At 34.6% G+C, this 23,245-nt stretch overlaps 1 protein-coding gene across 1 annotated transcript in view; it reads left to right on the top strand.

Annotated features, from left to right (window-relative positions):
- The window catches only part of Eip63E (cyclin dependent kinase Eip63E), a 272,783-nt gene that overhangs the window by 197,373 nt on the left and 52,165 nt on the right, over positions 1 to 23,245 (top strand). The window contains exon 4 of the mRNA XM_089633184.1: positions 10,432 to 10,619. Coding sequence (XP_089489310.1) covers positions 10,432 to 10,619 — 188 coding nt within the window. The remainder of the gene's footprint in view (positions 1 to 10,431; positions 10,620 to 23,245) is intronic.

Here is a 23,245-nt window from a genome sequence, read left to right as displayed (position 1 = left end):
TGTTTGGTAATTAAAATAAATATTACCATTTCTAAATAATAAAATTTTAATATCAAACGTGAAAAATGTTGTCAAAACCGCTAACCACATTTTAACTTAAATTTTGACTCCAATTATAGAAAAATTAAGGTAACTCGATATTTCGAAAACACGTTCGATTTTTTTGGGGAATTTGTAAGAAAACCGTACCTTCACTTTTATCTCGTTCGTATAATTAAAAATAAGACATAATTTTTAAAGTTAAACCGATTGTTATGACAGCGGCGCAAAATATCAATCATTAATTTTGGCTATTTTTAGGATTTTATTAATGGATATGAATTATTATTATTCTTTCTAGCGTCAAAAAATTATGTATTTCCGCGTGATAGAAAAAAATATGTAATTATTTTTATAAAATATGAACGCCCGGTCATACATAACCCTCAAACACTGGAGGGGTTAAAAAGAAAAAAAATAGGTATATGAAGAATATATAGAATAAAGCGTGTGTAAAAAATGCTACCCTTTATACTAGGAGGTTCTCTTTGAAAAGTTATACAAGCGTATCAATATTCTAGATCTGGTTTGATTTGATGATCACAAAAAATAATAACGTTTGGCCCTCGCATTCTTTCCATTTTTTGTCGTTCGTCATTACATCGTGAGATAATAGGCACAAACCTGAAAAATAATCATGAGCAAATCACTCAGTTTTGTTATCTTATCTCTCACACCCTTTCCTTTACTCCAGCTTTTCTAAAAGTCTTATTATGCTATAAGGATATAACTATCGACTCTGTGGGTTTATCCCTCAGAACAAAGAAGGAAATGGAAAATGGTGCCATTGCCTTTCGATAACCGATTGAATTTTATCCTTGTGATTCGGTAATCCACATGTTTTCAATATTTTTTGCTCGAGGTGGCATTAAATATTATATTTTTATTCTATTATTTTTTTCTGTATTACCCGGCTTCGTCTGAGATTTGTTATGAAACATGTGTAGACAGGTATGTACATAAAAACACACAAATTAGGAGCTTGTCTCGTATTTTGGCAGTTAAAAAACACTAGCAATTTATTCCATATGTATACTCATTACATCCTACCTTTAAAACTGGCAAAAAAAATCCAGACCTATTGAAATAAATGCTTTAAAAATATATTTAAAATATAACCCCAGTATGAAAAACACCCAAAAAACCTCTGTTTTTTTTTGCCAATATCTCAATAATTACCTTTTGGAGGTGACCTCTTTTGATACCAATCGTCCTCAAAGCCCATGTTTAAAATTCTGTCATGCTGTGAACTGAAAATAGTTGTCCTCGGAATTACAATTACATTTGACAGCAAAGTTGTGCATTTTTCATGACTCAATAAGGTTAATTTTTTAAGAAGAATATGGAATAAACTAGATGTAAATACAAGTAAATTAGTTTATAATAGTATAGTAGCATCTCATTTAAATTACTGCTCTAGTGTCCTTTTCTTGTGCAATCAAACACAGATAAAGAAATTGAAAATAAAAAAAATGATACAATTTGAGGTTTTACTCAATAAAGTTATTCCGAAAAATAAAAATTGAAAATACTTCAAAATGGAGGTATGCGAGCAGTATTGAATTGTAGTATGTATTCTAAGATAATTATTATGCAAAAAAAAAAGAATGTTAAGTGTGAGATAGCGAATAATTTACAATACGCTATATTTAAATTTAAGCTAAAAAAATAGATGCTCCCAAAATACATTTTGAGAATGTTAATTTTACTTTCGGTATACATACCTCCCCCACGAGAAACTGTGGAGATTTTAGACTTCCAAAAACAAATTTGTCGGGAACCCAAAATAATCTCTATTTTAAAGGATTTAAGATTTTTAATGAATTACCGACAGATGTTAAAGAAGTTAAAAGACTTGCTGCTTTTCATGGGTTATGCCTAAATACGATGAAGAATACATTTTAGATGTATTGTAAAGTGTCCTTAATGTAACAGAAATAAGTTAAAAGATTTATACTATCTATAAAAATGTAAAAAAAATTAAACGAAATAAAAAAAAAAACAGATCAAGTTTTTTTGCTTCTTCAAAAAATCTTATTGTTTGCACTATTATTATTTTTAAGTTTATTATAGTAAAGCGCAATTGAAGTGAAATAACACAAAACTGCGCTATATAAATGTTTTGTTATTATAATTATTATAATCTTATTAATATCTTTTCTCATTTTGTTCGAAAGCCTCAATAAAATTAAATTGATTTTCCATCTCTAATATTAAAATGTTACTTGGTTTTCTTTTATTCCCATGCCTTATCACGTGCAGCACACATTAGCAAATAATTTTTGTGAGGCTTCCGCCAGCCAGTCCTTAATGTAACTGTTTTAGGCCTTATGCCAAGTACCGTGGCTACTAATTTCAATTCAAGTACGAGACAGATATTTTGCGGAATGAGAGGACTAAAAGAAGTCCACTCTCTTTTGATTCAATGAAAAGAGCGCCGTATTCATTTAATTATTTGCATGTCTCGATAGGATTTGTTTAATGTATTTTATGGCGAAATTTCCGTGAATTACGTACTTTGATTAAAATAACGTGCTACATACACAAATTAAGTTTTTTGATCTTCAGTCTTTTAGAAAAAAGTTCACGAACATTGAAATAACGATGCCCAAGCATTTCACAGTATCCCTTTTTAAACAATTTTTTAACCATACGTGCCTGTTTCATCAGACTGTGGGTAACTTCATAATGGTAGGTACACTTTAAACTATACACTTTAAAATCTTTATGTTTGAAAAGAGCCTACAAGTGACCAGAATCGAAATTTGATTAAAGTCTTTATTTCGTCTCCGGGACAAAATCTTTTATTATTTGAAGGAGACTCTTTTATAAAATTGGCTGATTTAAATATTATCTTGAAAATCTTGGAAGTAGAAATTAACCGACTTCCCGAAATCAAACTCGGCAGATAGATTTGTTGTCAATGACAACGCATCCACGCGGACATTTAATTGTTATCTGAAATTATCTTAAATTGGATGACGTTACAGCCGTTAATATGCGAAATAAATATCGGTCCTATCCAAACGGGATTTTGCTTACTTGTTAGCGCGTTTGTCTCCAGTCCTGGGGAGGAACGTTCAATCGTTGATCAAACAAAACAAAAGTTGTATACTTTTTAAATACGCCTAATAAAAAATTGTAAAAATACGAGTGTTATACTTTAAAAAAATGTTTTTAACGGGTTGAATTTTTTGTGATATTAAATGTAAAACTGTATTTAAGAATTACAATAGGATTTAATAACAGTTTAAAAGCTCCATGTTATGTTTCCTTATGCGTTTTAAAGCTCTGTTAATTTTTTTTTTACTTTCTTGGGTATAAAACATGTAGAAAAATATTTTAGTGTATTTTCACTTTAAAGTAACGGGCACATGCATCATGACATTCCGGGCTATGTGACACAAGACGGAAGACAGCAGGCAGCGGACCCCAGGGAATAGGCCCTGGGGAGTCGGGGCCCGTGTTTTGGGTTCAGAGCACGCGCGCAGGCAGCCCGGTGCCCTAGTTCCGGCCCCCCCATCCCCTTACAACCCTCCCACCAACCAACCGCCGCTATTACGGTACAGATAGCTTGGGCAATAACATCAGGCGTATCATTCTGAACACAACTTTAAAGTTTATTACTATTTTTTATTATTTTAATTGTCTTTCAATCGGTGCTTATACTAAACGAGGGTAGCTTTTCCAGTCAATAATAAAACAATATTACAGCTCCCATCATCAAAATTTTATGTCACTAATAATTGAAAAACTAAAATATGGCGTCTTATTTTTTTAAACTTTTAATTGAATGTTTGGAAGATGCGAGCCAAAAATATTTGCGTTTTTGAGTGTTCTTGCAGCTTCACACAAAAGATTTCATGATTATTCATGATTAAGATTCCTAAATTGATATAATATAATTCCAATTTAAATAAAGACACTAATTTTCTGTTATAAATTATATTATCTGAGTTTTTCATACAATCAGTTCCAATTTAGACAATGACACTTAAATTCAGTTCCAGCGTTTCGCAGGACCGTCACACAACCGAAATTAGTGTTTTTGGTACAGTAAAGGGTTATTCAAATTTGATTAGTGATATGTACATATTGTAGATGGTTCCATGCTAACTCAACACACTTTTAAAAAGTGATATAAAGTCATTAAAAACGATGAAATTTTTTTTTTTTAACCTACTTAACCTAGTTAATAAAGTTTTCGGTTCATCACTTTCCATGACTTTATATAACTTTTTAAAGATGTGATGAATTATCATTTTGATGATTTATCCGTTCACCATTAGTGTGTCTTCTATTAGTCATTTATTTGTGAAATGTGACTGCAAAGGGTAGTTTTCACAGCCAGTCGAGAATAAGGATGTCGTAGCGATCCCGTTTCCGCAACACTTGCTCACTATGAATGCGGCAGCGGCGGCGGTAACGGATATAATTAACTGCGCCGCCCTTTGTGCCCAATTATTATCTAAAGCTGCCCCCTGGCCCCCTGGCCCTTTGGCCCCCTGGCTCCTCGTCCCCCCGACTCGGGCACCGCATCAATAGGCATTGCACAACACATGCATATTTATTGTGATACAAGTTGTAAGATATATAAAATTATACATGTTTAAAGTATCTATTACGTATGTTCATACAATATCTTTTTGATTTCGCCCGCGATGAGAACGGCTCTTAATCTTAACTAATGAATATTTGAGTAATGGTAGAAAAATGTGTGAAAACTTAAAATAAAATATTATATGTTCACGAATTGGATTTGACTGTTACTAAAAGTTTAATGAGAAATTATGTGTAATGTGAAGTAGTTTTAAAATAATCTGTATCATGCTAAAAAAATGTAAATTAGTTTTGTATGTATTTATTTTGGTGACGGGGTATCTCATCAAAATGACAGTTCAACACACGTACTAAAAGTGATATAAAGTCATGAAAAGAGATGAAACAAGAACTAGGTTACATAGATAACTATTTATCATAGTTTTTGGTGTGTTTAATAATAAATAAATAAATTGTCATTTTGGCTTAGCTTTATTGTAGTGGTACATATTATTACTATCACATGTCAGCAGAGAATTGTGAAATATGTCAAGTAATTTTTCGTAGTGGGTATGTAGTGATCGCGCGAGTAATTGGTGAGTTATTTGCTGCGTTAGTGTTGTTGTCTTCTGTATGAAGAAGTGTAGTGGGCCTCGGTATCGATTCTCCAATCCAGTCCGCTCGCAATCGCCGTCCAAAGGACATACATTGATCGACGTTCTTATTCTTGAGTCTCGTCGAAGGTACATACGCCAAACGTCATAAGTCATTCCTCTCGAACAACGAGTGGGTCTAACAACTCGTACGTGTGGAATGACTTCGTAGAGAATCGAGGCCCTTCAGTACGCCTCGTTGGAACATTTAAATCGATGACGGATAGCAATTCGGGACTATCCATTTTACTATTATATATACTCCATACTATCTTACTATTTGTCTAATCCTATTTATTTTGTGTGAATTGAATTTGCATAAGACAATTACTTTTAATCTAATATGAATCGTTTTAGAGGTTATCTTGTTTTCGTGGTAGAGACATGAGCTCCTAACTGCGAATCAAAATGTGGTACGTTTAACTTTTTTAATTATTTGTGGGTTCCTTCAAAGAAAAGACTTTATTGTTGTTTAGTGATCAGGTGATATGAGTAACAACGTATTTCTCAAACCTCAGTTTCCTCTCTCTCTCGCTTCCTTCATTATCGCAACTTTCCCCAAAATGGGGATGCCATTGAAACACTAAATTCAGTCAGTCGGTACTTTTGTGTTGTATTAAAAAAAACTTTCCACTTTGTTGGATGTTTTTGTGTAATTTTTATATCTTTCTAGAATCTTAATCTGTTTCCTATTTTTAAGTGATGTCAAGCAGTGTGAATATTATTATTTGGGAATCTGTTTGAGATATCGATATTTCTCATTTATTTATGCTGCACATAACTACTTAATTTTAGTATTTACTTATGTTTAACTTTACCTAATCTGTCAACAACATTGCACTGAAATATTTATTGTACATTCCTGTCACCTACCTCAGAACAGAACCTAATGATGCATGTAATGTAAAGCAAACGGTTAAATTATAGTGCATATAATGGTACAACCTATGTTGAAACCATAAATGAATATTTCACAAAATGAAATAGGCCATCCTTTCTTGGCAATTCTATAAACTTTGTCTTTCTGTTTCTTTCAGTCGCTTAGAAGTGTTTATGAGTTGTAGCTTTTAGCATAAAATAATGTTTATTTACTTTACAAGAAAGCAGCTACATTTATTCCAATGATTTATGCGTCTAGTAATTTATGATAACTAAAAATAATCGCAGCCTGTTATTGTGTACTTGAATAACTAACGTTTTGAATTAATTTTAACATTAATTGCCTTAAACAGTGCTATTTGAAGCATACATTCACTAAATAGTAACGTCGGAAAATATTAATATAGCTAGTAATACGATCACTTTCCTCGCTCGCTGGAGGCGAAGTTTACCTTCTGCCAGGGACAAGCGTTTTAAAGTTATAGTTGAGAAAATTCACCCGCATTATAGTCACTTTGGTGTACAGAAGTGTCAAACCGTTGACACGTTTATAGAAACGATTTCCGCCGCTTTTCTTTCCCGGGACGAATTATTATTGAGTCCCATTTTTAATGTTGCATATTTTATTGCTATTCCAAAAGCACGCATCTGGCTAAGGAACTTCTTTGCTCCTGTTCATTTTGATTTTGTGACAAATGGCTTCATCAAGTTTTATGTGTATATGTATATTGTGAATATGTATGTATATATATATTTTTTTTTGATATAGATAATATATTATGGTTATTTATTTTTGGGGTATTATGCCGTATTGCGCTATCTCCTTTAGCTAAAGTTTTGTACACTGTAATGCTGTCCGAAACGTTGGCTAAAGAAGGTGGTAGCACTGCGCGGCATAGTACCCCAAAAATAAATCTCTAAATTCTTTCGGCCATATTAATCATATTATTTAATTAATATCATTTAAAATATTAATATGAAAATATGAACTGCTCGCTGCGGCTTAAAGCCAATGAATCCTCCTATATTTCGCCGTTTATCCCATATTTTTAGGTTCTATAAATTTGGCATATTATGACAAGCGATCGCTCAAAACGATTTTGCAAACTTGCCATAATATGCCAAGAATCGCTGGAGTGGGTATTAACACATTTATTTATTAACATTAGTAATAATCCATAATAGGATTATTATTATTTATGGGAAGAAAATTTAAATATGTGGGAGGAAAAAATAATAATGAGATAATAGTTAAGTACCTACGCCTGTACGTACACAACAATACTTGAGAAAAAGAGTTTTTCTTTAAATGAATTGAAAATATTATGAACTAAACACAAAAATAGAGTGTGGTGGGAGACTTAGTAATTATTATAATGCCTATAGTGGCGACGACCATTTAGAATGTACTGTAGTCTTTACAATCTTGGACCCATCACATATCATAATACATAATATTGTCTTGAATGCGTCAAATTCCACAATACTGAATGTGTTTTTATTGAAATAAAAACTCTTGATTTTTATAATACAATAACATTGGTCTAATGTTGTTCTTTATCTCGTTTATCTAAATCCATTGTTCAATATTGTTAAGAGAAAAACATTATTTTCACGTTTCATACACTTTGCAGATAGATAAATTCCCCAACACACACATTCTCAGATCCCATCAGTGTCTACCTGGCCAATTCCGGTCACGCTCTGTTCGGTTTTCCTTCGAGTGTGTCCGGTTCTGTTTTATTATTTCCACAAATGGCGCACAGACACAATTGTTTAGTTGGAGCTGGTCGTGGGCGGTGTGGGGGATCTTCGGGGACTACTTCCCGCCGCCCGCCGCCCGACACGGACGGACCCCCGCCCTGTCGTGTTTACCCCTGGACTCGAACTCGCCTTTGCGGCTGATTTCATTAAAAAGTTAGCCTTTTCGGTCACCAGGCTCCTAGTGTTTGGCTGGTTAATTAAACATGATGCTAGGTCGATTTATTAATGGATTTGGATCCTTTCGGTAGCGGCTTAACCTGTTTTCCTTCCGGGTTGAAAACAATTCAAGTTTTAATATCTATACTTATAAGTTTAATTTTTTTCCTGGTATCATGTTCACGGTGTCTAGTTTATAGATATATTTCAATGAGATTTCTTTTCAGTTATAACTTGTTCTGAAACCTTGGAGTCTACGTGAGTACAAACTCCACCAACTCTAGAAATGCGTTATTTCATTGCACTCGGTAGGCGTCTTAAATTCAAACGATGGCGCACACTCTTCCATCTTGCTTCCACATTATTTATTATTAGCATGGGAAACATATACGTACATTAACTAAATTTATATTTGTGTGTGAATATAATTGGTTAAATTAAACAATATATTCAAATAATATTTAAACAAAATTCCCGAAACACCTGTCGTATCGTTTTGAAAATCATCAATGTAATCCTATTACTCTTTACAAACGAAGAAAATTTTTGACGTTCTGTTTCTGTACAAAATTGTGAACTGCCTTATTGACTCCCCAGCCCTGTTAGAAAGGATTGCATTTCATTGTCCTGAACGCAATACCAGATCAAATACCTTATTTTATATACAACATTTCAAATAGAAATACGCACAAAACTCCTTGCTCTGGCGTATCTGCAAATCTTATAATGCCTTAAGCGATATTGACGTTTTCCACTGTACCCTTAAATCGTTTAAAATCAAATTAACCTTACTATTTACCTAAGTTAAAAATATTACTTCTGTATTGTTTAGTATTTTCTTTTTAATAATTTTTCACACACACTATGTACTTTATTACTTTTAATTAATTTCTTGCTTTTATAAATATTATAAATGGAACTTAACTGGTTTAAATCATGTTCTATATTTTATGTTTAATTTTTTTTTTTGTAAAACTGTATGTTTCCTAAATAAACTAAAATAAAATAAAAAATAGACCGGTCGGTCACCCCTGCTAATAGCCTAAATACAAACATAAAATAAAATGTCAACTATTTATTGCAGAAATGTAAATACCCTCCCAAATGCTCAATATAACTTCCCCCCCCCCCAAGAGAAAGTCATATTATTTTAAATCACTTACGAAGCAACACTTGAAAGTGTATCGCGCTAAGTTCGCGGTGATACGATGAAGAGCCTCGTTTATAGCTCGGGCTTCAATCACAGCTTCATGGAGCTGGATGCTGGAATCTTGAATCCTCCGCCAAGTCGAGGTGTCTGGCAGTGAGTTGTGGGGGCGGCGCGGTGCCGCATCTCAAACGTAACATAAATCTCCCCTCACCTCCCCCCGCATTCCTGAATACAGAACGGGGTAAATGGCTCACCTGAAAATGATTTGCCGGGAGAGGTGACGCGGCGGTCGCTACGGGTTTTCCTTCCGAGCATGGCACGAGCTCCGGTACCGCGGGAGACGTTACTCTAACTTATTGCTACGGAACTCCCGGAATAAATGGAAAGCGCTTTTCAAATAATTTTCTTACCTCATTTTTCAAGATACACGTGGGAGTTTAAAGGAGTGAATATAATATTACGAGATCTAAATTTGGCGTATATGATTTCATCATGCCATGAAAAAATATTTTCTGTTTTTTACAAATTAGATAGTATTGAATGCAATGCTTAAAAATGTTAATCTATTTTTATCTAGAGGAAAACTTAATGGGTGGCACCATCTTAATAATAAAGCCACATTATTTATGAATCATTACTTTCATCTCCAATATGATTCTCTTCCCACACAATACATGCATATTGAGAGACTTCCCAGATCCCAGTGTCGCACGAGGTTTTAATATTGAACCCAATTGCTCAACAGTTGCAGCGCCTGAGGCTTGCAATATGAAGGTTATAAAATATACGCTTGTTTCCAATAAAGTTTTTTTGTAGCATCGACAATTTTAATTGATCATTTTAAAGAAACCAACCACTTTAGGTGTCAAATGGCTACTAATAATTAATCTAGAATCTATTTGAAACAGTGATCTCCAAGTGTATCAAAGAATTCTATAAGAAATAAAAAAAAAACTGAACAGAGGGTTCATTTTTTTTAAGTCGCTTTATATTACATCAAGTTAAGATCAGAACTAACCCAATATTTATAAGCAATCATACAAAGATACTTCATACTTGGAGGATCTAGGCCGCCTGTAGGAAATTCCTTTGCTCCAGCCTGTCTCCTTTTGCTATCCCTTTGTTGCTTATGTCTAAACCATCCGGCCATTTAAGGTTTTGGCCCAACAATGTGCACAGCCTCTTTGGTTACGCTGGTTATGGTTCCTGGTAAAAATATTAATTGTAGGTTTGTTTGCTTGTTTGTTCCAGATTGGGCCGGCGACCATGACCGGGTACGACGGCAGCTGTCCGTGTCCTCGGACTCAAAGCTGCTGGACGAGGACATCCGGGAGGAGGCGCGCGTCATCCTGCGGCCCAAGAAACCGCCCAGGCCCAAGTCGGAGGTGTTCCTCAACAACCCGCACCCCAGGAGGACCAAGCGGTTCAGCGCCTTTGGGGTGAGTACCTACCTACATTCCAACTTGGGCTGTTGTAGAGTTCCAGAGTTGTGTCTATAACCGATATACAGGATGCTTGAATTAATTTAACCATTGATTCCTGACATTATTTGGAATAAATTACTGACATTAGTTGGTCTCCGGTGACATATTTGATTTTTTTTACAAAAATATATAAAATCAATAGGAATTGATACGAAAAAATGTTGTGTAAAAAATCACCGTAGACCAAAATGTTATTTAAATTTTTACTCCAAATAATGACAAGAATTACTGGTTAAAGCAATTGAAATACGTCCCTTAACACCCTGTATAAATATGATGAAAAATAAAATAAAATGATTAAACAAAGTATTTTAATGGACGTAATTTTTTATTATTATTTTTATTGCAAACGATTTATTTACTATGAAACACATATTGGTCGTATATGAATTAAAATTTTTACCCAAAACACGCCTTTTAAAATGTTTTATTTTATTTTCGTTATATTAAAGCAGTATGTATTGAAAGATTATTGTTTAATTAACTCACAAAAAAATACCTAAGCTGCCTTAAAAAGTCACGCAAAATTGAACTTAATGGCGTATGTCATAATTTAAAACACAAATAAATGAATTTGTACTTATTCGTATATATTTTCTATACCTTTGTTTAAAAAAGGTAATTTTCAGTTTGGTTTGAGTATTTTGGCTTCGAATCAAAATTTGTTTTTATTTTAAAGGCCTCGCAGCTGTTCCTTTTAAATCTTTTCTATTTTAATAAAAGTCGTTTGTATAAAATTCTGTAGAAAAAAAAACAGATTTCATTCTCGATCACAGCCTTTATTGAAAACTAAACTACGTGCACCCGGCTTTGCTCGGGGTTGTGAATGAATTAGAGTAAAGTTTTGATTTTAAGATAAACATCGACTTTTCTCTAGTTCATATAAATTCAATATGGATATTATATATATGAACCTTCCGGAAGAAATTCTCTAAACGGTAGTGAAAACCCATTCAAAATCCGTTGCGTAGTTTAGAAGAACTAAGCGCACAAACAGACAGACGCGGATAGTGACTTGTTTTATACTATTTATTAGAGACAAGCGCCCGCCCGCGATGGGATTCTCTCCTTGTTTCAGATAGATTTCTTTTTATGAAGCAGATGGTCGGTCCCTGGTTTTATATGTGTTTTATGTCGAAATTTGTTCAAAGTTCAAGTAACGTGTCATCGACTTATCTCATGTCTCGCCTTAAACTGAGAAGCTGGCGCCTCCGCCTTTTCTTCCAATTGTACCTATTTGATAACATGAAATAATGAGTGGGGTTTATTTGCGCCTTTACTCGTTCTTTTATAATAAAGTTAAAAAAATATTTTTTATACTCTGAACAAGGATGCTTTTGAGTTTTTAGAATACGTTCTTGTATAAAAATACCAACTAATTTTTTCGCTTTTCTTAAGTTTTTGTCATATAATAATATTTGCCTAATTTATATAGCGCCGTTTTCGTGAAAAATCACCTCAAGGGCGCTGGTGTTCAATATTTTTTTAATCAATTTATAAAAAAGTTTATTTGTAAACAAGTTAAATAACAAGCAAAAATAACCAATTATTTTTACGCCTACCAGTTTTCCGAAGGCATTTTCATACTGTGTGATAGTGTCAGTTTTATAATGCCTTCAGAAGGCGAAACACCTCTCACGCGTAATAATAATTACACGGCAGAACTTGTTTATAAATAATTTTTTTATAAATATCACGGTCAATGGCGTGAATTGCTCTATGATCAAAGGTAGGCTGTGTGTGTTCGGGTATAAATAAGCGTGTATAGCATTTAAAAAATATAATATATTATTAAAAAATATATATATTCCGTTGATTCATATTCACCTGAAAAAAACGAGCCCACAAATTAGTTTTATAATTCATGGAAAAATTAATTTTGTTTGGAAAATTTTCGCATTTAAAACCAATTTAATTATTATTTAATTTCTTTTTATAAGGTTAGGCAAAGCTTTTCAGACATTATGCACTGCACTCCACTGAACGTAAGGCATTGTCAAATTTTCCATTGGCGTTAGAATTGCTGAAATGAATTAATTGGTGTTACAAATTGCGAGTATTTGCAAATGCACGATGTGCAAACACTTAAAACAACAATAAATTGAAAGTGTTAGGGGAGCAGTTAAATGTAGATAGTTATCAAATAGTTGGGAAGAAGGGTTAACATTTCATTCAAAATGAGTGAGTGGATTTGAAGGACAAAGTACGTATCCGCGGCGGGAGAGCAGCTACTTCATCCACCGAGTGAATAATGAATTTCTGATCCTTTCAGAAGCTCCACGTCAAACAAAAATATTATAATATTCATCAAGAGGTTTGCGATTTTGTAACCGCACTGTCAGATACTTGGTTTTCTTTGAAAATAACTTCAAATAACTCTGACGTTACCAGATACTGTTCCGTTTGCAATGGCTAGTGTTCACTTTATGCAGCCGTCGGAAAACTTCATGGCGGTGAATAAATTGCCTTACAGTAGTCTTTTATGTGAATAAGATAATGCTTCTAGAGCATTTAAGTTGAAATGATAAATTTTCCTTTTGACAAATGTGGGTTTTATTTGAGTCTAAAATGAGTACCTGAAAATAAGAAAGAAAGGTACTTAACCACCATTTTCACTTTTTCAACTTTGAATGCAACTATGATAATTTCAATGCGGACAATTAGTTTAAAAAATATTAATTCGGAAGTTATTGCTTGTTAAAAATCCTTAATTTCAAAATATACTAATGATATTTAAGCCTGCGGTTTTCTCACGTTTCCTGAATATTGGGTTTTTGGCTTTAGATACATTTTGATATTCTTATATTAGTTACGATAATATCTATGTGAAAAATTAAAATTATCAATTCCAAAGTTATTGATTGCTAAAAATCAGCTTTAATTTCAAAACTTGTGAACGAAATTTAAACCTGTTAGATTTGCAGTTTTCTCACTTTTGCCGGATATAAGGTTTTTGGAGTTAGAATCTTTTGATTTTCAGGTACTCAAATGCCATCTCTGTATGATTTTTATCTGAAATTTATCATTGTTTAGCAACACTCTAGATTTAAGCATAAAATACGAAATAGCCAGTCCACGGCATGCCTTTGGAGTTATAATGATTTATTTAGGGCAAACGATAAACATCCCCTTAACAAAAACGTATCCCCTCTGTGCCGGGAAACTTGGACAGTTTCTTCTAAACAACGAGATGTATTGTGTTCATTTTTCTGCAACGGCCTCTGCGCCTTTGAGAAATCATTTACAGTTATTTGCGCCTTTTTACCCACAAAATATAACGTTCATTTAGAGTTTAGGGAAAAGGTTACATTTTTCTTCATAACGTCTAATTTTTTTTTTGTCGCTTTTATTTTGTTAAATTGAATATTCATCTGCCTGTTATTAATAGTAAGGTTGCCATCATTTTTATAAATCCCTAACCTTGCGATATGAACGCGTTAAATAAGGGAGGCGGGTAGGGGTGCCGCCGCCCCGAGAACCATTTATTTGATAACCAACACCTTTGCCAAGTGGTTAGCTACGGTTTGTGACTTAGCAGGGATGCCCGCGATCATTGGGCGAGATGTGTTCAGATCTTGGAGACAGTTGCGGGTGACCTTGACCTATTGACCTATCCAGCTAGTGTCTATGGACCCATATTCTTGCACCGCAGTGCGTGGAATGAATTCATACGTCCGTCACTCCTGAACACACTAACCCCTTGATTCCTACCCACCCCTCATACCTTTTCCTTCCCAGAACTTACTCCCCTTCTTTTCTTTAAAAATACCCTTAATACAGCATTCAGCATCCCCAAAGATGACATAGGCCCTGCGGATTTTTTTTCCTCAGCACCTCCTGTGTGGTGTTAATGTAAAAAAATGTTTCAACTAACCAAGTATTTTTTTCTTCTGTTTATATTTCTTCGTTTAGATTAATTTTCCCATTAAATCTTCCGAAACTGGTTCCTTAAGCCTCAAATAAAGCCTAGTAGTGATTACCTCAAATATAAATATATATCCTAAATTCACATAAATAGCTTTTATTAGCGCGCTTTTCTTTCAAGTCCATTGGGATAAAGAGCAGGCTATAAAATGTCTACATCAGACGTAAAAGCACATTACATTTCCAATAAATAACCTTGATATATATCAAATTTTATGAACCCAGTTACAATTTATAAGAACGACGCGTGATAAAACCTAATATTATGTAATCCGTTTGCAGCAGACACTTTACCTAATATACAAAATATACTTTGTTAGAATTTCTTTAACTTTCTCGTATTTTTTATGTACTTATATACTATTTGAAGGCCTTTTCGGAAAGTTATTAATGGGGTTTCCTCTGAAACGATATATTTATTTGTATAATGGTCTGTCTAAAATACGATATTCCCAGCGCTAACAGCGACTGCCCGGGAAAGTGTTCGTTAAGGAAATGATGGTGGTACACCTCGCTGACTAAGATTAGTAACCGGCGATCCAATTAGATGTAAAAACGGTTCCTTTATGCTTAAATCCAACGAAGAAAAATGTTATAGCACCCGCTCCTCTGTCAAAAACAGTCGCGAAAATCGAAATTGTGTAATAACGTTATATTCAAATTATTTACGTTTTTGTATTTTGAGATAAAATATTTCTCTTTTTGGTCGAACAAGTAGTGTATTAACTGTACTAAGTATTACTTTAATTTGTTGTAAAATCTGATCTTTTTTGGATTCAGTCCCTATCATCTTCACAAGAAAGCGGTATTGCTAAACAGCCAAAAGTATACACCTAAGTAAAATAAAAATCAACCCGAAAAAAAAGAATAATTTTTTACTATAATTCATCTATTTTCAATTTCGGCCTAGTGGGCCGGCAGTAGTTAATTTCAAAGAAAAAAATGTTTTGGTTGAAGATTAAACTTTCCTCCCCAGGTCCTGAAGTCAACCGCGCTAACAACTGTGCCAAATCCCGATTGGGTAGGACCGACATTATTTCGATTCAAACAAATAATTTATGAATAATTTTTAGTTTACATTAAGATACTCTGTTATAAATATTAATTAATTAAATTATTGGTATTATTATTTTCTGCATTGCTTATATATGTAGAGTTTTCATTTTACATTATTTTACTTCTATTTATACAACCTAATTGTTGAGTTTTTGACCAAGTGTCTAAAAACGTACTTTTTTTCATCTTCTTTTAGACACTACCCACTTTGTTAATTCTTCTCCATCATCATTTATCTAAATTTAACATTTCCTAATTTTCTGTCAATAACATGGAAATGAAATATGTTTACTGGTACATTCCTGTCACCTACATTAGAACAGGTCACACCAAGTGAGGTAGGCAATGTAAAACATGCAATTAGATTATATAGATAATTACTTATGTAACTTCTAATAATGTTAATCTTTTATTTTGTATGAACATGTAAGAATTGTATTTCAATATACGCCGATTTATCGGCATTGAAAAAAACCATGATTAACTTCTACTGTTGAATATAGGGAAGCGTCCTTTGGCGCCCAGTCGTAGAGATAAACTTTTGAGTTGTGTTATTCTAAACAAAAACACAAAGCAATTCGCCGTGCCTTTATGAAACGTTTTTCGTGAATATAATTAGAATAATGTAATCATAAAATTAATTATCAACCGGGATTAACCCCGCTCTATACCGGCGAAATATTAAAGCTATAATCATGTCTTTGAAAAGGAAAACTTTTGTGGCTTTCACTGAAAGATTTCAGCTTAGATGAGACTTCCTGAAACCATTCAGACTCTGGCTTTTTGTTGATTTACTTTGCTTTGAACAAAACCATAAACCATAATGACATCACCTGGTCTTGCTCGTAATAAACAACCAATCGAGAAAATACACCTCTAAAAGGATAACGACTGGGTTATTATTAATCACGTATTAGAAAAGAGACTTTTAACTTTGAAATGAAAGGTCGGTACCTAGTAGCGGTTTATGTAGTATTTATTATGATGACGATAACTATTATTATTTATGTAGGATCAAGTTCACGTGAGAATTCTGAATTTCAGGTTTTAGATTCACAGAATTCATTAATAATGAGTTTGTAAGGCTGAGGATGCTATGATGTGTTTATAGTTTTATCCAAGTAAATTTATTCAACGGGGTGTCTGGTTGCCGCTTCCGAACTCGATACGTACCCGAAACGGTTGGAAGGTTGTAATTTTGTGACTGATTTATTCTGCAAAATAAATGTAGATATTTTCTTCTTCGGGTTAGCTTCAAGTTATTTTTATAAAACATTAAAACTTTGCAATTTATGTTATATCATCTGGTAATATCTAGGCTGGAAGTGTCCATAGATAGCATCGTTTGGAGTTGTGGGTTCGGTTCCCACGCGGCTCAAATAGGGACTAACATGTATGAACTTAACGATCTGGAACTGTTATCGGAAATCTATCTGGCTATCCATAATCTTCAAGTCAAACTCAAATACGCAACTTTTTACCCCTCGAGGGCTGCTTTTTTAGTATATTTTCGGTAAGCTAAACGTTGAAGAAGAATACAATAGTCACAACGTGAATTCCGAAACATCGCACTATCCTGCCAACATTTAATTGTACCTAACGTAGTTATATATATTGTGATATTTACCCAATCGTTTGTAATGAATGTAATTATAATTAACACAAATAGTCTACACAGAAGTAGACTGTTGATTAAACAATGCCGTCATAATTATATAAACATTATTGTTAGTTACTGCCATGAAAATGATTACCTGTACTCATCTCTTCAAGTTTTTTTTAGTGTAAATTTTATTACTTTGAGCACAGACGGATTAATGAGGATACTGAGATATGTGAGATTACGCTGCCTAACATAGTTCCGTGAAAGTCGCGTCAAAAAACGAAGCCAAAATACAAAACCGTATCATCATGTGAATCAAATTAGCTGTTCTTGTATCATTCCTGTAAATGACACTATCAAGCTTATTGATTTATATGAGAATCCGAGTCTTTCTATCTTTTGATAGCAAAATGTCACAGAACACAAGCAATGTGCTTGTAAATAAATTAACCCATTTAGGGGTGTAACAGGATTTTTCCGACAGACTTTAACCTGATCTGATTTGGTGTAAAAAATGTGTTTTGGTCTCCGATGACATTTTGTTTGTACTACATCCCTTTCCTTATTCGACAGTAAGGGATGATGCGCTGGACGAGTGTTTAGTGGACTGGCCTAGTGGGCTTCTTGCGGCGACAAGCGAAATAAGTGATTTTTATTTAAAAAATTACCAAGAGTTCAGAATGTATTACGTTTTTTATTCTAATTTAGCTCAAGAATCGCTGGGTAAAATCTGTCGGGAACGTATTGTTTTACCCTATATACTCGTACTCCTGGTACAGAACTGAAAATCAGAACAAAGGATTCTGATACATTTGAAGTGATCATTAAACTGCTCCGAATTATTTTCCTCGCGTCTTCCCTTATCTCTTTAATCCTATACGTGTTGTCTTCCTTTCCGTTCGGCTGACCCGCTGTACATTACCACAAATCACAATTTAACGATAAAGCTTTTCGGGAACCTTTCCCACCTTTACTCTCGCTCCGGTTTTATCTGTTACATTAAAGGGTTTCTACCCGCGGTGGCCTTGCCCGGGACAAGTAACACGATACGGCTGCGCCCTCAGTCCTCCAGTACCCAAAGCAGTAGCTAGTACCTGTAACTACCTACGCATTATTTATGGATAGGCGGGTTATGATAGGATGTATGCTAAACACCCCGAGAAAACCGCACCGATCACTTTTTATTACGTTATTTTGTAAAAAAATATGACTGACACAGTTTCTTTTATTGTCATGAGTAGTAAACTAACCTATCCAGTATGCAATTTTACTGTAGGGGTTGACAGAGATGATGGAACGCCACATCACTCTGCGTTGGAGCTAATTCCTTCATTGAAATTCACTCATATGTACTCTATAATCGATTTGACTTATAGATCTGAAGTATTTGTTCTACTTGATAGGATAGGTTGGGAGTATCATGTATACTCCCAACACTCTTCCCCGTCCATGTGCTCTACACGTTCAAAACATATTATGAGTATAATTTTTAAAATCTTGTTTATTACACCTACATAGGTCTTGCATTGTTTTCAGTGCTGACACGTAATAATGGTCGTACATTATTTTACCACATGGCTCAGGGGTATAATTTCCACTCCATTAAATCCAAGTTTGCCTGTCCCCGGCTCCTTACATCTACTTCCACCTTAAACAATTTTACCATTTATTTTTTTCCACACCATCTGTTGACGTAACTTGTTTTGGCAAGCAAAGGAAAACAAATCTACTTGTAGTAACCTACGTTGGATACACAAGGATATCGTACACATCCATTCAATCATGAGGCCTGTTTACCTGCCGAGGATTAATTTAATAAATTTTCTCATCGGATTCTCACTTCCCAGCAACAACATCCAACATCCAACATCCCCACGTGCCGGTGCTTGATATGGGCCGCCATTACACCCCCCCCCCCCCACACCCTACCACGTTAGTGCGCTATATTGTTATAGGGGGGATGGACGCCTCGGATTGGGGTTAATTCTTACGGCATTGTTATGGCCATCATCACTTACACTAATCCACCATAATAGCACCTGTTTCGCTGTTTTAATTAACCTATTTTGGCCCAAGTATTTTAGTGTCGTGTTCTGGCTGGTTTGATTGCTCGTGATTTTTTGTTGTTATCACTTATGTTATTTGAAACATAAAACGCCCAGCGAAATTGTGTTTTGGTACTCGGCCGATTCCAAACCACCCCGTTTTCATGTTACCCCTTTCAGATTTTATTTTCTTTTTACTGATGAGCATACAGAAAAGTTCTTAGGGCCAGTTGTTTCAATTTGGACAATTCATCAAATTTCAAAGTTAATTTTCAAAGTCTATGAAAGTTTTATTTAAGTTCTGTTTGATATTTCAGTTCTGAGAAACAACTGGATCATAATCTCTAAATAGCATAAAACAAAATCACTATCCGCGTCTGTCTGTTTGTGCGCTTAATTCTTGTAAACTATGCAACGGAGTTTGATAGGGTTTTCACTATCATTTAGAGAATTTCTTCCGGAAGGTTTACAATATATACAGGGTGTATCGGCACTAACCCGTCAAACTTTAACCAGCTATTCCTTAGCATTTTTTGTCCGGTAGCATTTTTTTTCAATTAAAAACAAAAAAATTAAAAATTTCCTCACTACATCACTGTCATTGGCATTGCTTTTCGTGTTCAACAGCTGTTATAAGCAAGTATGTCGAAAAGCGTCTTCGCTCTTTCGCACACACTAAATAATAATAGTTAAAAATGAGACGAATGGTGCCGTGCCATTTCGTTGTGATTGTAAAAGTGCGCCAATATAGGTACACACGTGCATTATTCAACGGAATTCGAATAAAATATTGCCAGATGGGTTTTCAAACTTTGACAAGGGATAAAACAGTGGTGACATATGGTGAAAATATGAATGGTAAATTTTTATTAAAAAAAAAGTTACCGGACAGCAAAGTGCACATAAGATTTTTTACTCCAAATATGCTAAGGAATAGCTGGTTTAAGTTTGTCGGGTTAGTGCCGATACACCCTGTATAATACATGGATATTATATTTATTGAAAGTAGAGAAAAGTAGAGCAACGCCGGGTACGTCAGCTATTAATTTATAAAAATTCAGCCTGCGAATGTTTGTGCTTGCTATTTGTTCTTATTTGTGCCAGGAGTATTTATTTATTTATTTTTCATGTTCTCCGTAAAACGGTTATTCACCAATACATTATGGAGAAGATTACAAATTAGACAAAAAGTATAGCAAACACATAAAAAGGTCAGTTTCACTACTTTGTGACATACGTCAAAAGATAATTGTTAAACTGCCTGTAGGTTACGTTAAAAATGTCGATGGTCAATGCAGACTCGTTGAGCAGTTCAGTCGCTCTGTTGACTGGGGCGTTCTGATAGGCAGAAGTCCTCGCTTTTGGAGCATAAAAAAGGGTATGGGACCTTCCACGAGTATACTTGTCTGGGACATATAAGTTAATCTCTTTCAAAATAGGTGGATTATGTATAGTTCCAGAGATTATCTTAAAAAAATGTTTTCCTAAAAATATTTTTCGGCGGGCTTCTAATGTATTAAGATCGAGCATTCCTGCTAAGAATAAGGATGGATACAGGAAAGGGTAGTACATATATTCCCTCATATATAGGTAACGCATGAATCTCTTTTGTACTTTTTCTATTTCGAGAATATGGTTTTGCTCAGAAGGGGCCCAAATAATGGAGCTATATTCCAAGATACTGCGAACAAGTGCTTCATACGTTCTTCGGATTGCGATTCCGTTGGTAAATGATCTTGAATTACGAAGAACAAATCCAAGCATTTTGTTGGCACGGGAGACAATATCAGATATATGGGATTTGAAAGAGAGATTTGCTTCAAAAATTACGCCAAGGTCTCGAATCTCATTTTTACGTGTTAATTCATGTTTATTAATGTGGTAGGGGAACAGGAATGTATCTTTGGACCTTGTAAATGTAACGACACTGCATTTCTGAATACTGAAGGGTAAGTTGTTCAGTTCCGACCATTTGACAAGAGAATCAAGATCGTTCTGCAGAAGAATGGAATCGATGTAACTTTTGATTGCTTTGAAAAGTTTTATATCGTCAGCAAAAAGGAGATATTTTGAGTGGTTTATAGTGTTGCCAATGTCATTGATGAATAAGAGAAAGAGAAGGGGTCCTAGATTCGATCCCTGGGGAATCCCGGAGTTAGTTTTGTATTCGTGAGAGATATGGTGTCCGTAACTGACATACTGACGACGATTGTAAGTAAGTAAGTAAGTAAGTAGCTAGCCACAAAAGCGAGGAAATTCTGAGAGAATCCAATGTCACTTAATTTTTTTAATAAAATATCATGGTCGACTTTATCAAATGCTTTCTCGAAGTCTGTATAAATCACATCAACAGGTACAAAATTTTCAAATGAATTATTAATATAGGTAATGAGATTCATAAGATTCGTTGAAGGTGACAGTGTGGGACGAAATCCGTGCTGATTTTCGGTGAGTGCGTGTTTTGTTTGGTTATATATCTGTGAATAAATTATGGTTTCTAAAAGTTTTGCGGGTGCTGACAACACAGCTACAGGTCTGTAATTATCTATTTCTGACTTTTTTCCTTTTTTATGTATAGGCGTTACTTTCCTTAGTTTCCACATTTCCGGAAAGATATTTTTGCGAAGTGATAGGTTAAAAATATGTTTTAGAGGTTGAACAAAATAACTTGCATATCTTTTGAGGATTATACGTGGAATACAATCTGGGCCGACGGAGTATTTAGGTTTTAGCTTATGGAAAGCTGTAATAATATCGTCATCGTTAATTTCATGAATTTGTACAGGTAAAGAGTTAAATGACGATGAAGCTATAGAGGATATGTCAAGTTTGGGGATATTGTCGCTAAATACTGATTGAAAATAGTGTGCGAAACCTGCGGCGATCTCAGACGATCCATCATATTTATTGTCTTTGTAGTCCATGTGGTTAAGTTTGTCACAGCCGCGGCGTTTATCGTTAGTGTAAGACCAAAATCGAGTTGGGTCTGTTATTATACTGTTCTCGGCCTCACGTGTAAAGTCAGTGTAGGCCTGACCAATTAACCGTTTGATTGATTTTCGCAATGTTTTAAAGTTAGCTCAGGCATGTTCGGATTTTGTTTTTTTCCAAAGATAGTGCATTTTAGTTTTTTTCTCGTATGAGGTGAATGATTTTCCCATTAAACCATTTCGGATATTGTCTAACATCTTTGAGCATACGTGTAGATCTTTTCTTAAAACAAATGTTGAAAATATTATTGAGCTGTTCATAAAACATTTCGACAGCTAGATTTACGTCAAGGCAATCGTAATGATTCCAGTGATGTTGTTCTAAGGCATTCTTAAGTGTGTTATCTGAGCTTTCGTGGAAAATCCAACCCATGTTTATGTCTGGAGGCAATGTGTCTGTTTGTATATGTGATTGAGTTGTGTAATCGACTAACTAACTAACTAACCATCACGCCGTTTCCCCGCAGGGGTAGGCAGAGAGGACGGACCGCCAAACAACTCGGTCTTGGCACACACTCCTTGCCTCATTCACATTCATACATCGTCTCATACATACTCTTCTATTATTCTGACTCTTGACATGGCCCGACTCGAGTATCTGATTCACTTGATCGTGCCATGTCTTCCTCGGGCGTCCCCGACTTCTGCTACCATTCACATTTGCATCATATATCCTCCTTACACTCCTATCTTCGCTCATTTGCTCTACATGCCCAAACCATCTAAGCGTCCCTTTCTTAATCTTACTCATTACGCTTACATCAGCCTTGCACTCTTTGCGGATCTCCACATTCCTCACACGATCAAACATGGTTTTACCACACATACGCCTCAGGGATCTCATTTCAACAGCATTTAATCTACTTTCATCCTTTCTTTGCCAGTTCCATGCCTCACTTCCATACATCAAGGTAGGTACCAGCACTCCGTTGTGGACTGCTAACTTCGCTTTTTTGGACAATT

Source organism: Hesperophylax consimilis, chromosome 7, assembly GCF_061612785.1.
Source record: "Hesperophylax consimilis isolate HC1 chromosome 7, BYU_Hcon_1.0, whole genome shotgun sequence".
Lineage (NCBI taxonomy): Eukaryota > Metazoa > Arthropoda > Insecta > Trichoptera > Limnephilidae > Hesperophylax > Hesperophylax consimilis.
This window is presented reverse-complemented; position numbering and strand designations above follow the sequence as displayed.